This window comes from Thrips palmi, unplaced genomic scaffold (genome assembly GCF_012932325.1).
Source record: "Thrips palmi isolate BJ-2018 unplaced genomic scaffold, TpBJ-2018v1 HiC_scaffold_16, whole genome shotgun sequence".
Lineage (NCBI taxonomy): Eukaryota > Metazoa > Arthropoda > Insecta > Thysanoptera > Thripidae > Thrips > Thrips palmi.
Window position 1 is genome coordinate 3361881 of NW_023144625.1, and position 17062 is coordinate 3378942.

The 17062-nt window shown below is 44.5% G+C and overlaps 1 protein-coding gene across 3 annotated transcripts in view; it reads left to right on the forward strand.

The window, feature by feature from the left end:
- LOC117642041 (UDP-glucuronosyltransferase-like) overlaps positions 1-17062 on the forward strand; it is an 84636-nt gene that overhangs the window by 10699 nt on the left and 56875 nt on the right. For all 3 annotated transcript variants that reach the window (XR_004587523.1, XM_034379823.1, XM_034379824.1), the window contains exons 2-4: positions 8070-8258; positions 12240-12689; positions 15519-15750. Coding sequence is in view for 2 of the 3 variants with exons in the window: in XM_034379823.1 (XP_034235714.1) it covers positions 8070-8258; positions 12240-12689; positions 15519-15750 (871 nt within the window). In the remaining variant the exon portion in view is untranslated. The remainder of the gene's footprint in view (positions 1-8069; positions 8259-12239; positions 12690-15518; positions 15751-17062) is intronic.

The window sequence follows — 17062 nt, forward strand, 5'->3', positions numbered from 1 at the left end:
AATCAAAACGGTAGATCTTGTTTTTATCTAGGTGAAAATAGGGAATGAAGGTTACTGGTAACCTAGTCAATGGGGATTAAAAGTACTCTGTGGTGGTCTTCTTGATTTAATTGATTACTTTCTTAATGTTAGAGGTTACAATAGCCTCAAACTGGGACGCTTTACATCTGATATTATTGAAAACCTCTTTTCCCTAATAAGGTTCAGACAGCCAGTGCCCAGCATAGAAGATAACGACGGGCGGCCGAAGCGGCCTCATACTGCACTTGACAAGAAACATGGCTCTGTTGGCTGACATGCTCAATCGAACGCGGTGCTCTCTCGGTGCTGTATGCTTAAAAGGTGTCTCTAGCGACCTGCATTGGCCGCATCACTGACGGACGCGTACTTGCAGAGCAGCACCCACACGGTCAAAACGGAACCTGGTTTTCCCAGGAACTCCCTGGAAATCGCCTATGTCTCTACCATAGGCTTCCTGGGAAAACCAGGTACCGTTTTTACCGTGCAACCATTCGCCGAGATGACGATAACTGTGTCCCTGCCGATTACTGTATGGTTTACTCTAGGAGTGAGTGAAAACAACTTCAAATCTTACAATATTCTAATGCACAGGGGGAGGTAACACAACGATTGTCTTTGAGTCTGAAGAGAGTGGCTGAAGTGCACTCCACATATCCACACTGCAAGGACAAGAATAACAGAAAAAAGTTCTATGCATTTATGCCTCCGAAACAAGCCGGCCGACAACATAGCCATCAATCTGCGGATGGCAGTATGGAGACTATCACCACCATCGTGGGGAATCTTCCCCCAACTCCACCCCTCACCGGGGAAGAAAATTGGGCAAATTGGAAGTTCCGAGTTGAGATGCAGCTTGGCGTGGAGGGGCTCACTGACTGCCTCACTCAAGACCACGACTCAACCGACCCCGTGGCTGCTCAGCGGGGAAATGGGGGAATGAAGCGGACCGCGGAGCGGATCTCACAGGCCTGGCAGTGGGTAAGTTATTGCACAGCGGGACCACTGAGCCCGGTCCAAGATCTGCTTGTCTTTAGCGGATTCTCCACTTCAATACGTGAGATCTTCCACCAGTGCAAAGGAGGCTTGGAAGGCTCTGTGTAATGTGTACGAAGGATCCGGGATCCATCAACAACTTGCACTCCTGTATCGGCTTCTGGACGCCCGCCAAGACAAGTACACATCGCTGGACAAGTATATCTACGCCGTCAAAGAATTGGTGGAAAAAATGGAGGCGTCGGGGATCGGACTCGCCGACATTGTTGCGTCAGCTCAATCAGTGCAGCTCTGATAGATCACACATATTTTGCTTCCCCACCGCCTCATCGTTCTCTCTGGACTCCTCCCGAAGTTTCTGTTCCTACCTCTCATCAATCATCTTCTACTGCACCTTCTTCCCACTCATTCAAAAGCCCTCCTCAGACTCCTACAGGTCCTGCTCAATCTCCTCATTAATCTTCCTCTTCAACTCCTACTTCAATTGGATCAGTGGAAAATTCCAGCTATGAAGCACTGATGGCACGACTGAAAGAACTTCAAGAGGAAAACAAAATGCTTCTGTCTCAAGCTGCTTATGCTGAAAATCTTGAGAAAGAGGTTTCAACATTAACAAGTCAGGTGTGTAATCTCAGAAAAAATGCTGCAAGGGACAGAAAGGAGAAACATCAGTTAAAACAGCAAGCTCTGCGCAAAGAGGAAAATTTGAGCAAAGTGTTGTCTCCGGACCAAATCAACAGTCTGAGTCGCAGATCTGTAATGGGGATGAAGAGGAAAATGGGAGCAATAGCTGAAGGATTGTACTACCAGAGTCAGTGTGGCACAAGTGAGTAAAGTCAAGTTGTAAAAAGGTTCCGCTTACCAGCTGTGCGCACTTTGAATTTGACAACCCAAGCTCTCAAATTTGCTAGTGGTATTTTACTCTTAGTTTTCCAGCAGCTATCTAGTGTGGTTCCGAAACTCAACACATATGAAAAAGATGCTCACATATGCTTCGATGAAATGTCCATTGAGCCGAATGACAAACGTTATGATCATAGTACTAAAACGCCCATTGGGAAGTGCACCCAGCCAGGTCATGAGGGACCTGCCAAAAAGGTTCTGGCTATCATGCCGGCAGGAGTCAGTTCCCGTTTGAAAGTCGTCGTTGGCTACTTCTACACCGGCAACAGAAAAGAAGGAGTCAGCAACGACTTTGCAGCATCTGAATTTTACATAGTCGAGATTCTGAGTCGCTGTCAAGAAATTGGAATACAAGTGTCGTCCATCAGCAGTGACCTGGGTTCTGACAACAGGGCTCTCTGGAGAGTGCTGGGGATTTTTGCCAGATTCTGAGTCGCTGTCAAGAAATTGGAATACAAGTGTCGTCCATCAGCAGTGACCTGGGTTCTGACAACAGGGCTCTCTGGAGAGTGCTGGGGATTTTTGCCAGATTCTGAGTCGCTGTCAAGAAATTGGAATACAAGTGTCGTCCATCAGCAGTGACCTGGGTTCTGACAACAGGGCTCTCTGGAGAGTGCTAGGGATTTTTGCCAAGCGTAACGGGCCTGTCAGAACCTGTGTCAAACACCCTTGCAAGAAGAGCAACGGTTGGCTCCATGTTTTGCCAGATGTTCCTCATATTTTCAAGAATATTATAGCATGCCTCCACTCATACAAGTTTATAGTTTTCCCACAAGACATTGTTGAAGAAAATAATTTACCATCCAACTTTGCTGCGTGGGATCACATCAAAGAGCTAATGGAGCATGAATCACAGTTTGAGTTGAAGGTAGCTTTCAGAATCCTGGAAGACAAAACGAAGAAAGGCCACTTTGAGAAGATGCAAGGTGGCAGAGCTAAAGCTATCTTCAACAACTGTACAGCATCTGGTCTGGTTTTATTAGTCGATAAGCCTAATAAGCCAGAATACAAGACAACAGCGTGGTTCATAAAACTTGTGGTCCGCTGGTTTGAATTGTGCACGTCAAGGTGTCACAGCATTGCCTTGAGCCTTGTTAATGAGCGTGCACATTCAGCTGCTCTTGGTCATTTCGAGTTCACATGCCATGTTCTTCAGACCATGTTGATAGGTGGACAATACGACTGGAAGCCGGTGCAAGAAGGCGTTATTATTGCCAGTCAGTCCCTTATCAAATTACAAGATTGTTACCTCCGAGAGAGAGGTTACCATTTCTTATAAACATCCAGATTCACCCAAGACTGCTTAGAAAATCTCTTCTCTCAAATACGACGTAGGAACAAAACCCCTAATGCTCTGTTGGGTAAGGGTATTCTGAGAGAGATTTGTCTATCAGGAAAAACATGCAGACCGCCTCGAGGTCATGGTTATGACTATGATGATGGTGAACTCCTTCTTGAACTACTATCAAACTATGATTCCGAGGCCAACAAAGACAAAGAAAACAGTATTAATGAATCCCATTCTTCAGAGGTCTACTGCCCTTCTGTCACTGATTGTTAAATTTGTGATTTAGGCTATCAATTCTTTAGTCCGTAAGGTAGTAGAGTAAGGTTCTTAGTTGTTAGCTGTTAGCTGTAAGTCTGTCTTCTCAATTTCTCATCACGCAATAGATTTCTCATACTTGTATCCTCTATCCCGGAAACCACTGAAATAAACTCACTTCCGTATTGACCATTACATCGTTTACATCGTTATTGAAGAGCTCCCGAGTGTATCTACCCACTACTCATAAATTCTGAACAATCTAACAGGTTATGGGCCCAGGACTCGTTTAACTGTGTCCCTGTAGTGGTGTGGAAATTGTATTTTTGTGATCGAGTGACTAAAATATCTTTTATCGCTCAAAATCACTTGTACCACTCAAGTGAGGTTATCCTACCTCGTGGAGAGCACAGCTTCAAGACCCTCAAGCTTCAAGATAAAGAAGCAAGAAGATGGCCGGCGACGATGAAGAACCTCAAGCACCAACTGTAGTAGTGCAACATACTTCCAGCAATACTCCACCCTTTTCAAAGCTGAAGGGGAGAGAAAATTGGTCTGATTGGAAGTACTTGATGGAGTTGCATCTTGGCGGCTTAAAGCAAGACGGTAAGACGCTGGACCACTATCTCACGAATGCACCGCTCGCTGAAGAAGAGGACAACGACAAGACGGTGCGAAGAATTTTGAGTTTCTCTCTGGAACCCAGTTTGTTGATCCATGCAAAAACTGCGACAAACTCCAAGGACATATGGACCAACTTGTGCAATGTGTTTGAAGATACTGGTCCCTACCGCAGACTAGCATTGTTGGATAAGATCTCAAGCATCAAGCACGAGAATTTTGGATCATTGAGTGAGTACGTGACTGCCTACAAGGAAGTGCTAGAAGAAATTCGAGCTACCGGCAAGCCCTATGCCGAGGAGAACGGTGCGTACGGTCTCCTTAAGGGTATGCGGCCAGACTATCGGTGGTTGAGACAACTCATAGAGAGAAGCGTGAAGAAAGAAGCAAAAAGCAAGTCAGAGAGTAGAGATTAGTGTGATATTTAACGAAAATGTGTTTCCCTGTCGCCAGCCACCAATCACTGATGGAGAAAACCCAGAAGTGAATCCAGAGGATCCTGTTCAGGTACAAGTTAGGATTCAGACAAATAGGCGTCGAATCGTGTCCGAGTCGGAGAACAGTGGTTCTGACTCCAGGACTTCCAGCGAGAATGAGGAGAGGGACACGACGGATGAGTCTGAAGACCAGGATTCAGAAGACGAGGAGACAGGGGGTGATGGCGACGAGGGTATAGGGAGTAGGTTAAGGAGAAATCCGAAGAAAAAAGACTTTGGCAATGATTTCATGACAGCTTTTGTAGCAAAATCCAAGGACAGCGACGAGCCGGAGACTCGACAGGAAGCCCTGTCAGGTGGAAATTGGAAACAATGGAAAGAAGCCATGGAACTGGAATATGATTCACTTCGTAAGCATAATGTTTTTGAGTTAGTACCTAGGCCCAAAGGCAAAAATGTAGTTAAGACTAAGTGGGTTCATAAAATTAAGAGATTGTCAGATGGGAGTATTGCCAGGTTTAAATCTAGACTTGTTGCTAAAGGATACTCCCAGAAACCTGGATCAGACTACAATGAGGTGTTTTCTCCAGTTGTTAGAACAGAGAATTTGAGACTGGTGATTGCACTCAGCAATGCCCTAGGTTTAGATATGAACCACATTGATATATGTACAGCTTTCCTGAATGGAGACTTGGAAGAAGAAGTTTTCATGGAACAGCCGGAAGGTTTTGAGGAAGGATTTGATTTAGTTTGTAAGCTTAATAAGGCAATCTATGGTCTGAAGCAGGCTTCCAGGGCCTGGAATCATAGACTGCATGCTTTTATGTCTAACTGTGGTTATGTGAGGTCAGGCGGAGACCCATGTGTGTATTTGAAAAATAGTAATAAGAAGGGTGTGTATAATTATGTGTGTATACATGTGGATGACATATTTGTATTTTCTAATGATAAGTCAGAGCAGAATGATTTCAAGAAAAAACTGTCAAGAGAGTTTGAAGTTAGAGATCTAGGAGATCTGAGCTATTTCTTAGGTGTGAGTCTCAAACGAGACAAAACTAATGGTACTGTTAAACTGTGTCAAGAGCAATATGTGGACAAACTTGTAGAAAAGTTTGGTGTGGAGAAGTTGTGTGCTTTCAATACTCCAATGGCATCTGATCTACGTTTGACTAGAAATGAAGGAGATAAGCCAAATGTGCCCTATCAGAACTTGATTGGGTCATTGATGTATCTTAGCACTTGGACGAGACCAGATATTACTCAATCTGTGAATTATCTCAGCCAGTTCAACAATAGTTTTGATATAGAGCACTGGGATAGTGCTGTTAGAGTTTTGAGATATCTGAGAGGCACTAAACGGAAAGGAGTGACCTACTGCAGGGGAAGCACAGAGATTGTTGGGTATTGTGATGCCGACTGGGGCAGCGACATTGTGGATCGGAAATCCTATTCAGGTTATCTTTTCACTTTAGGAGGTGGAGCGATCTCATGGAGATCGAAGAAGCAAAGTACTGTCGCCCAGTCATCATGTTAGTCCGAATATTTATCCCTGTCTTTTGCTTCAAATGAGGCAGTATATTTAAGAAACATGTACAAGCAGCTGTTGTCACTTGATAGTCTATGCATCAGACTGCACTGCGACAACCAAGGAGCAATTTTCTTAGCTAGAACTGACGCTTTTCAGGCTCGAACTAAACAAATTGATATTGCTTGCCATGTTGTAAGGGATCTGGTAACTAAAAATATCATCTCAATTCAGCACTTGGGGACAAAATCCCAAATAGCGGACATTTTCACCAAAGCACTTCCAGGTCCCGACTTCCAAAAATTTGTCAATTCCATGAGTATTGTTTAGGCTACATCAAGGGGGTGTGTTAAATTTGTGATTTAGCCTATCAATTCTTTAGTCCGTAAGGTAGTAGAGTAAGGTTCTTAGTTGTTAGCTGTTAGCTGTAAGTCTGTCTTCTCAATTTCTCATCACGCAATAGATTTCTCATACTTGTATCCTCTATCCCGGAAACCACTGAAATAAACTCACTTCCGTATTGACCATTACATCGTTTACATCGTTATTGAAGAGCTCCCGAGTGTATCTACCCACTACTCATAAATTCTGAACAATCTAACACTGATGAAGACATTTCTGAACTTAAAGATGACTGGGAGCTCATGGTACTCTATGACATGGCAGGAGCTTCACTTCTAAGTACCATGAAGAAGCACAAAATCAAGAGGCAGTGCCGATGTATCCAGGACCTTTCTTGGCAGGACACCTCACATCATCCCTACTCTGCTGCTGTTCTGCAGAAAAACTATAAAGCTGGTGCTTTGCTGGAAGTGACTGATGAAGCCTTCAAAGCTATAGCCATAAGTGTGAAATTACCTTCAAAGGCATAAGGGATCACCTAATGAATCAAAAAGTTGATGTACTGAAGGTGCTTTGTGACAAATGCAAATATGCATGGGAAGATTTCAACTGTCCACCATGTCATAAAAACATTACTGAAAGGTTCATGAAGATGTTTCTTGAATTGAGGTTGAAACAATACAGTCAAAACGAGAAACGAGACCTAGCAAGTTGTGCAGCAAAGTAGAGCAGCAAGACCGTTGCCCAGAAAGAAATGACAAAGAATGTAGTTATATCATGAATTCTTTCAATATTTATTTGTAAGTAGGTGTGTCCTGAAGTATAACTTTATCCTTTCAATGTTAGTATTCTTTCCATATGACTGACTTCTTGCCATCATTTTCTTGAGCACCATTGCTGAGGTGGTATACGCCTAAGGCGTATAGTTTCTAGACACCCAAGATTTGGAGTGTAGACCTCCGTCCGTGTGTGCGTTCCGTGTACAAACCCATGAATCGATCTTGGAATACACTACACTCCGTTATTCATCTGAATGTTATGATTCACCCTTATTCCTCACGAGCCTCGGGACACAAGATAGTTGTTGTAAATGCAAACTGTTGCAGTAACGGCCTGGATTTGTGCACTGTTAGAAATTAGCTCCGAAATTTTATGGAGAAAAACCCTATGATCACGTTTATGGAGACTTTATTCGTATTCCATCTTTTTTCGGAGAAATTTTCTCAGGGCTTAAACAGATGTTCTTCGGAGCATTACTGGGGTCCTGATGGGAGGTAAAATGCATGTCTTTTCTCACACATGTTTAAGAGGTCTTTAGTCTGAAATGGTCAAAGAAGGGACAATCTCCTTCGAGCTCATTTGACTTATATCCTGTAGCTTTCCGTTAATATGAAAATTGAGGTAAACAAGTCGGGGTTTACCTTTCCCTCATTTTTTAACTGGTTGCAAACCTATATTCATGTTCTCGTGATAGTGAAGCATGTATTTTTGTTCAAAATTTCGAAACTTTTCGGAGAAAGACCAGAATTTGCATTTATAGAGAGCTCCATGCAGACGTTTCGGAAAAACTCCATGATTTTTCCATTTTTTTCGGAATTTTCTGACAGTGTGTTGTTTTAGGTATCATCCCTGGCGCTAGCTGATCACGACAAGGTAGACCGATATGTTTTTTTAAATTCCGTAGGTTCCGCCAACGCTGAATGTGACGGTCATCGAGACGGCATTCCCCAAGATGGATTCCAAGTGGCTGCGACACTTCCAAGAGTCCGGTTCGCTGGAGCAGATGGCTATACTGCACAAGTTTGACTTGGACGAGTGTGCCCTAGATCTGTCAGCCCCTGCCTTCCGCCGAATCTTGGACCCATCATTTAAGGCAAGCGGAGCAAAACCAGTTTTCCACGCTTAAAACCCTACGAAGTGTTTTGAGCATACAAAGTACATGTACTTTGCTACACACTTTCATTCCAGGAACGAGACATCACGTTGAAACGAACGTGACAAAATGTCACGTTTGTTTGAGCATTGCGTCACGTTTGTTTGAATGCGAACAAGCTGATTTTTGGCCAATTCACACCCAAACAAATGTGACACAATTCTCAAACGAACGTGACATGTTGTCATGTTCGTTTCAACGTGATGTCACGTGTGCGAAGAAATAGTTCATAAACTACGAAGTATTTTCTTTGTAAGCTTGACCACGCATGCCATCCTGGAGTCACCGACACTTAGTCCAAATACTCCAGAACGCCAGACATTTACACTGTTAAAATAAATCTGAAAATTCAGACCGATTTCGTCAGACTTAGCGGTCTGAATCTGTAAATTAGACTTTATTCTGAAAAATTAGAGTTTTTGTCTTACTTCTTGGACGCTTTGTCTGAAAGCTTGGTTCAGACTCGAAGTGTCTTAATAATTGTTCTCATTCTCAAAATTCAGATGACCTTGCGTCAGACTTTCCAGACCTCAAGAGTCTGAATTTCGGATTTAGACTTCTTTCTGAAATATGTTCAAACATAAGAGAAAATTGGACAACATTCTTCCAACCCAACATTAAGTTAACACACAATCAGTCTTACATTCAATATAATCCGACTCCGTTTCGGGGACTTCAGACAAAACCAAAGTATTTTTCTCTCCGCTAGGTGGCGCCAGTGTCGGTTAAGAGCTTGTTGTTGTTAAAAACGCCTTTTTCTGTTAAATTTTTAATATTTCCATCCCGAAATAGCTATCACTCTATTGGCTATGACGAAAAACACGCTCCCATACCAAATTTATATCGATAGCAAACGCTTGAGTTTAACAATTGACATTTGAAGTTACACTCTAAATAATAATGGCATTTGTACTGCACCGTCGTATGGTAAAAGTACCAACTTCGGTATGGGAAACGACAATCCTATACGTGATTTGGAAAATTCCTATGCTTTTCGTTCTTTTGCCAATGCGGTGTAGTAACAATCCGAACCGAGTATAGGAATTTAATTTCCTATATTCGTGATCGGTTTTTTGCCACACTTTTTAGTAGAAATCCTATTACTTCAGGCCGTTGTATAGTGCTTTTCCTACAACGAATTAGTAAGAATCCCAAACATTTCTGAAAAATCTTTTTTAGGAGAGAGGGGAACAAAATGGATATTCAATATTGATAACAGGCTGCATAAGGACAAAGGCGGCAAAACTGCCCAGAGAAAAGTAAACAAAAGCTCATGTGGTGTCAAACCGTTGTATAGAAATTGGCACTACACGATTGGTTAACACAGTTATTTTGTGTCTTGTTATTATCGCATATGGTTTTAGATTATTTCGACTTCTTCAGTAAAACTTGAAATGGGTCAGTCTCTGAAAATCGCGGCAACTCTGAGAACTATTTATGTAAATGAGCCATGGTTTTAAATCCTTGCGGAATTTTACGTGATATTATCATGAGACTGAAAGTAAACGTAGCGCTCCAAAGCATTCTGACATCGTCTATTAGGTTACCTTGTAAAACGTGAACTGTGGGCAAAGGTATGGCCCACTGTCAGCCGCCTGGCGCCAGGTTTCACAAACCTGCCGCTAGGTGGCGCTTGGAGCGCCGTGCCCGTTCACCAATAAGTATTTCCGATTTATGTTACTTAAGTGAATAATTTTTGACAATTATATCATCTGTTGCCTAAGTAAGTGTCAGCCCTAGCCGTTGGCTTCCAGTTTTGAACAAAATATTACACTATAGTAGAGAAAAACGCATTTCCATGTTGCCACTCGCTGTCGACTGCGGTCGGCCATTAGGTTGGGTGCACGCAAGATCTTCTTCGTCTCCAAGCGATCCATCTCATTTATGAGAGTCTAGGACAGGGTTGAGCTGTTTTTTGAGTTTGAGGTCACATCTGCTGAAGTCCTCACAACTTCATTTTTGACATGCCATCCCGAGAGAAATGGTGCGATGTTCTCCCGAGTGATGTCCAACAATCCACGAAATAAGCATTCCTATACTAGAATAGGAGATTCACCACCTCACGTAACGAAAACATTCCACAATTCGTATGGGATTTTTACCATGCGGTGTAGTATTTTTCCCCACACCCTAATATAGTAGAAACCCAACAACACGTATAGGATTTTTGCCATATCGACATATGGTAAAATTACCATGTCCTGTGTGGGAAAAATCCTATACGGAATAGGTTAAATGCGTCCGATACTTTTATAGGATTTCTACCACAATTTTTTTTAGAGTGTACCTCTCGCGGGTGGCTCCGTGCCGTCGTTTCCTTGGGTGCGTCAGGCCAGCTCCAGGTGAGTGCAGGGAAGAGTCCCGCTTAAGGGACATTTCCCTACAATTTTTTACCTGGACGGTCCCCGGGAGTACGTCTCCTCTTTGAGGTTCGGATGCACACATTATTATATCACCGAGTTATGGGAAAACTGTCCTGCCGCCACTTTCAGACAAGAAAATCTAATAATTGAGAAAATTTTGTCTGAATTTTTTAGACTACGACCTGCCTGAAAGGTTCAGACTTATGAAAGTCTGAAAATTTCAGACCAGGATTTGGTCTGAATTTTCAGTAGGATGTTCTGCATATTTACTTCAGTCAAAATAGTCTGAATTTTCAGCAAAAATTTTTAACAGTGTAATCCAAAATTCAGTTTCTGGTACGTTTTTGCCCAGAATGCAAGGAAAGCTGGATCAGATTCGGCCGCGAGGCGCACGGAGAGCGCCTTGACGGATTCCGAACCGCCTTCCTCCCAGAAGCCTGCACATTCACCCCCAAGTTTCGCGGCAAACCTTCACAATTTGGTGGCAATGGTGCACAGCTTCCGTATTAAAAGTTACTGAAATATAGGGGTTTTCTGGGTTCTCGTAGCCCTGAAACTGGGTTTTGGATGTACTCTTCATGAAGCCCTGCCCGAGGGCAGTCTCGAAACCATTGACCGGACTAATACGTCTACTACAGTCTACAAAGCTTACGCCTGCAGGTTACCGGGTTTTAGCTAAAACACACTACAAAATCCACTGTGTACTTAGTATGCATCTATAGGAGTATACTTGCCAAGTACACATCTATAGGAGTGTACTTGGGCAAGTATACACCCATAGGAGTGTACTTGGACCGCCCATCCGCTTTCACAAGTATACTCCTATAGATGTATACTTGCCCAAGTATACCCTTGCAGATGTGTACTTGGCAAGTATACTCCTATAGATATGTACCTGGCAAGTATACTCCTATAGATGTGTATTTGCCAAGTACACTCCTATAGATGTATACTAAGTACACAGTGCATTTTGTAGTGCAGCCAAACGCAACCCAAAAATAGGTAATTCTGAGAACGTCGAATATGACACGCTACTATATTACGCGTGCTGTAACGAATAGGGTGGCCCTTCCATTAGAGTAGTGCATACACTGTCGGCCCTGTGACAGACTTCACAAGCGTAATCCATACACTGCCAATCCAAGTGTGAGACAGTCTCACACTATTTAGTGTGAACCACGGTGTCTCACGCCTACAAGTGTGAGCCACGTGTGTCCCACGCTTGCAAGTGTGAGACACGGTTTGTCTCACACTTGCAAGCGTGAGACCCGGTTTGTCTAACACTTTCAAGCGTGGGTCCTGTGGCATTAAGCCACCGGGAAGCATAGGCAGTAAGTGTGGGACTAACCATGTCTCACACTTGTTAGTGTGAGACAAATGATGACTCACACTTTCAAGCGTGGGACAAACGTGGCTCACACTTGTAAGCGTGAGACATCGTAGTTCGCACTAATTAGTGTGAGACTGTCTCACACTTGGATTGGCAGTGTAGATTGGATTGCAATTCGAAAGTCTGTTTCTCTCCAGCGCCTGCTTGACTGTCAAACCGTTGCCTCAGGACACGTTCGACCTAATCGTGCTGGACTACGTCAGCGACTGCCAACTGGGTTTGGCGCACCGTTTCGGCTACCCGGGTTTTGTGGTTGTGTCGCCGTTCCCCGGTTCGCCCTGGCTCTACGACCTGATGGGCAACCCGGCCGTCCCGGCGGTGGTCTGCAACACCCTGGTGCCCTTCCCGCACCCCATGAGCCTGTGGCAGCGCGCGGCCACGGCCGGGCTCAGCGCCTACATGAAGCTGCTCGAGTGGTACTTCCGCGGGGAGGTGGACGAGGTGCTGCGAACGCACTACGGCCAGGACGTGCCGAGCGCAGCGGAGCTGCGGAGGCACGTCCACATCGCCCTGGTCAACGACATCCCCGTCCTGGACACGCCGCAGGCCTACGTGCCCTCCGTCGTCCCGGTCGGCGGCATGCACGTGCGGCCCGCCAACCTCAGCAACATCCCGCCGGTGAGTTCACACGGCTAAACCGCGGGTACTGACTTTTCCCGGGTAACCGATGGTAACACCCAAAACCCATGGGTGGTAAAATTACCACTTTTGAGAGCTGCACTACAAAATCAAATGTGTGCTTAGTACACAGCTGTGGGAGTATACTTGCAAGTACACATCTATACTCTACAAACTGAAGTGTGCACTGTAAAAAAAATTCTGAAATTTCAGTACAATTTGTTCAGACTTTGCAGTCTGAATCGGTAATTCAGAAAGTTGCTTTGAATTTTCAGACTAGGAACTCTGAAGTTTGAGATCACACCGGTTAGTCTGAATTTTAAGCAGAAGGTCTGAAAATTCTGATAAAGTTTTCAGACTTGTCATCCTGAAACCTGTTTTCATAATTTTGGTATGAAAATTTTGACAGATTGTCTACTAATCAAGTCTAGGCGTAAGGCGTTGTATAAATTTATCGGAAATAATAATGTACACCCGTGCTTCACGCAGATTCGTCTGTGTACGATAGATTAACCGTAAGAGTTGTCCGAACTTGCATTCTGGACTTGCCGAAAGGAGCTGGTATCCTCTGAAGAGAGTCACGCGGCACGGCTTCCCCGGCCGCCAGGCAGCGCCCGTAGCGCAGTGGTACTGAGCTCGTCTCGTAACCAAAAAGTCCCGGTTCGAACCCGGGCCGAAGCGAACAAATGAAAAGTGGAAAGGAGGTACCGTCACACGTTGGTGGTTCATATTGTTCTCTTGTTGATTTCTTTCTCTTTGATTTATAGATGGCACTTTTATTTAATATTTCAGAGTAGCAGTCTGAAAATATTTTTCAGACAAGTAGTCTGAATTTGGAATTTAGACAGAATGGTCTGAATAATTACTCTGAATTTTCAGACCACTAGTCTGTTTAAAAACTTCAGACTAAAATTATGAAATTTCAGTAATACTTTTTTTACAGTGTGTACTCAGAATGTATCTACAGATGCATACTTAAGGGGGCAATACACTGAAAATGGCCAAAAACTGACTTGTGCGATTGCTTCCATACGCGTCGTTGAGCATTGTCCAATCTTTTCATGTGTCAAGACCTTACAAAATGAAGCATTTTAAGCCCAGAATGGCGTCGATCGGACGTCAGGGAGCGGAGCAGCGCCCAATCAAATTTTCGTCAAAAGTTGAACTGGCGGGCGTCCCTCAGTCCGCAAAAATGAAGATATCTCGACCCCGTTTGCGCCAAAATGTAGGTAATTGAAGCGGCTATAGCGCAAACTAGGATTATGTGCATCGAGCAACCGAAAGTACAAAATTTCATCCAAAAACAGTTTTTGAGGATTTTGCAAAAATGATCAAAACAGGTTTTTTCGTGAAATTTTGTACTTTTGCTTGTTCGATGTTCATAATCCTAGTTTGCGCTATAGCCGCTTCAATTACCTACATTTTGGCGCAAACGGGGTCGAGATATCTTCATTTTTGCGGACTGAGGGACGCCCGCCAGTTCAACTTTTGACGAAAATTTGATTGGGCGCTGCTCCGCTCCCTGACGTCCGATCGATGCCATTCTGGGCTTAAAATGCTTCTTTTTGTAAGGTTTTGACACATGAAAAGTTTGAACAACGCTGAACAACGCGTTTGGAAGCAATCACACAACTCAGTTTTTGGCCATTTTCAGTGTATTGCCCCCTTAAAAGTACACCCCTACAGATGCATACCTGTTAAGTATGCATCTGTGGGTGCATACTTGGCAAGTATGCGTTAGTAGGTGACCATATAAATGCCCAGTATCAAGTACTATGAGTTGCAAAAGAATCGGACCCGGCCGGCCGGGCTCGGCGATACCCCGCGCTCAGGCTGGTGCTGAAGACGCGCGGACAGGTAGGAAGATGATCGGTCGCCGGGCCGCCTTGTTGCCAAACTATAACTGCAAGTGCACAATAGCTTTATGAGTGAATGACACCTCGACCCGACCCCTGGTCTGGGCGCCGCAGAGCAGCCGAGCATCTCTGCTCACCCGGCCGGGCGGGTGCGATTTTCACAAGTTCATTTTCGTGTAAAAATTACTAATTTTGACAACGCTACCAGAATGCGTTTCAAGATGAGCTGATTATTTTATTATAAGGTGTTCAATTAACTTATTCTTTATTTTTTCTTTATTTTATTTATTATATTCTTTATTCTCTATTATAGCCATATGTTGAAATTTTGTTCTACGCCAATTTTAACCGATATTTTAGGCCAAATCCGGTTGCCTCCAGCCCGCTCCGGGCCCAGGCGGCCCAGGCCAGGCCTTTTGCACTCTGGTGCATGCTGCCCCCTGCCCTCCCCCTCTCGGCACGTGCAGTTTATAGTTTGACAACAGCGCAGCCCTGCGTCGGTCCATCTGCCGAGAAGCCCGCCCGTCTTCGGCAGACGTCTGGGCGCGGGGTAGCGCCGGGCCCGGCCGGCCGAGTATGCATCTGTAGATGTGTACTCAGCTAGGTATGCATCTGTAGGTGTGTACTTATAAGTATGCATCTGTAGATTCATACTGAGTACACACTTCAGTTTGTAGGGTAGGTGTGTACTTGAGAAGCATACATCTATAGATGTGTACTTGGGCAAGCATGCATCAATAGGAGTGTGCTGTCAAATGGGTGACATGTATGTGTGCTTGTCCAAGTGCGCAGCTATAGATGTGTACTTGCAAGTACACTCCCACACCCACAGCTGTATGCTAAGCACTCATTTGATTTTGTATTGTGTAATATTGCTACGGGCGTTATATTGCAGTGTGTTCACAATCTAGAGGGACCTGACTCGTCCAAACATGAAGGATCATGATTTATAAAATATCATCTAACTCTACAGGGCTTGGCAGACTGGTTGGACGAAGCCGAGAACGGCTTCGTGCTCATGTCTTTCGGGTCCGTCTTGAAAGGCTCAAATTTAGAGAGCGAGACGATACGCGCTTTCGTGGAGGCCTTTCAAGAACTAAGTGACGTGCGTATTCTCTGGAAAATGGAACCGGAAGTGGTGGGCAAAGCGTCTCTGCCTTCCAACGTCCGCATTGAGAAGTGGATGCCTCAAAGCGATATCCTAGGTGAGTAGGGAACTGTCTGAGGAACCAGGACAGATTGATGTTGAAGGTGGGATAGACGTAAAATATACTGTGCTCTAGAGGTCGCAGGCTGGCTGGTATTGCCGCCGGCAACTTAACCTCACGGCAGTTCAAGATCATTTAGTTAGGGTTTCCCTAAACGTTACTTCATCAAAATCAATTCATCCTGCTCCAAATACTTTTCAGCGATCGCGTATTTTTGGCTTTTCAAGCCCCGAAAAGGTTGGGAACCGTTGGGCTTCACGCGCTATTGTCCCATTCTTCTAGGCACAGCTTACCTTTAAAAGTTATGGAGCTTGACGTCCAGAAATAATTTCTGGATGAATTATTCGTGCAAGATATTTGAAACTGAGGGGGTATGCACTCGCGTAATAGTCGTCGGGGTACTCTGTAATGGCACGCATAATAGTCCGCGTAATGGTCGAAATGATGCTACATGTACATATTTTTGGAGTGTTTTGGGCTGTTTTTAGGTAAATTACGATGTTTCGACTCTTAAGAGGCGTAATAGAGCGAAATAGCAGTCGGGTTGCAGGTTGCCCCCTCGTTTAAAACACAGGTCATTCGTCGCGCTTTTCTGTCTTGAGCGGCTTACAACATGCAATAGGGTACTTACGGGGATCGTGAAATGGAAGTCAACCGATCTCGGGGGTGGAATTCGAAGATAAAGGATCAAACTAAAATATTCCGTCATAAAAAGTTTGTGTATAGGACAACCCTAGCAGCAGCTACAAAAACGTGAAAATGCATGTTGTGGGCAGAAAACTGCCCCTATTTGTTCTTTCCACAGGACTGCGGTGGAAAAGCAGCGAGCTCCAGTGTGAGGTAGGCCACTTCTGAGGCGCTGGCACTCATGTGGAAGCAGCGCACCTTAGCCCAGCGCCAACACACAGGCAGCGAAACACGGACCTGCCTCCGTAACGCCTGCGAACTGGAGGGTAGGCACGCCCGCCATACGCCGCTGCGTGGCTGGCTGCCTACCCTCCGTGCTCGCAGGCGCTCGCTCCATCTCACCATGGTCTCCCCATTCAGTTCACACTCGTGGCAATGTTCAGCCATGGTGTCCTCGCAAAATCGTCGCGTTCAACTCCTCCCGTAGAGAATTTGGTTAATTTTAAGATTCTACCGATGGAAAAGCATCGTTTTCATCGCTCCTGGTCATTCCCTCCGAAGTACCAACCCAATGCCAATACATTGCTCACTTTGTTTTATTTACTACCTGGCATTCATGAAGAGAGTTTTGAAGCAATGGCACTGAAATTAATGATGAAGGTAAAAAAGCAACTGTGTTAGA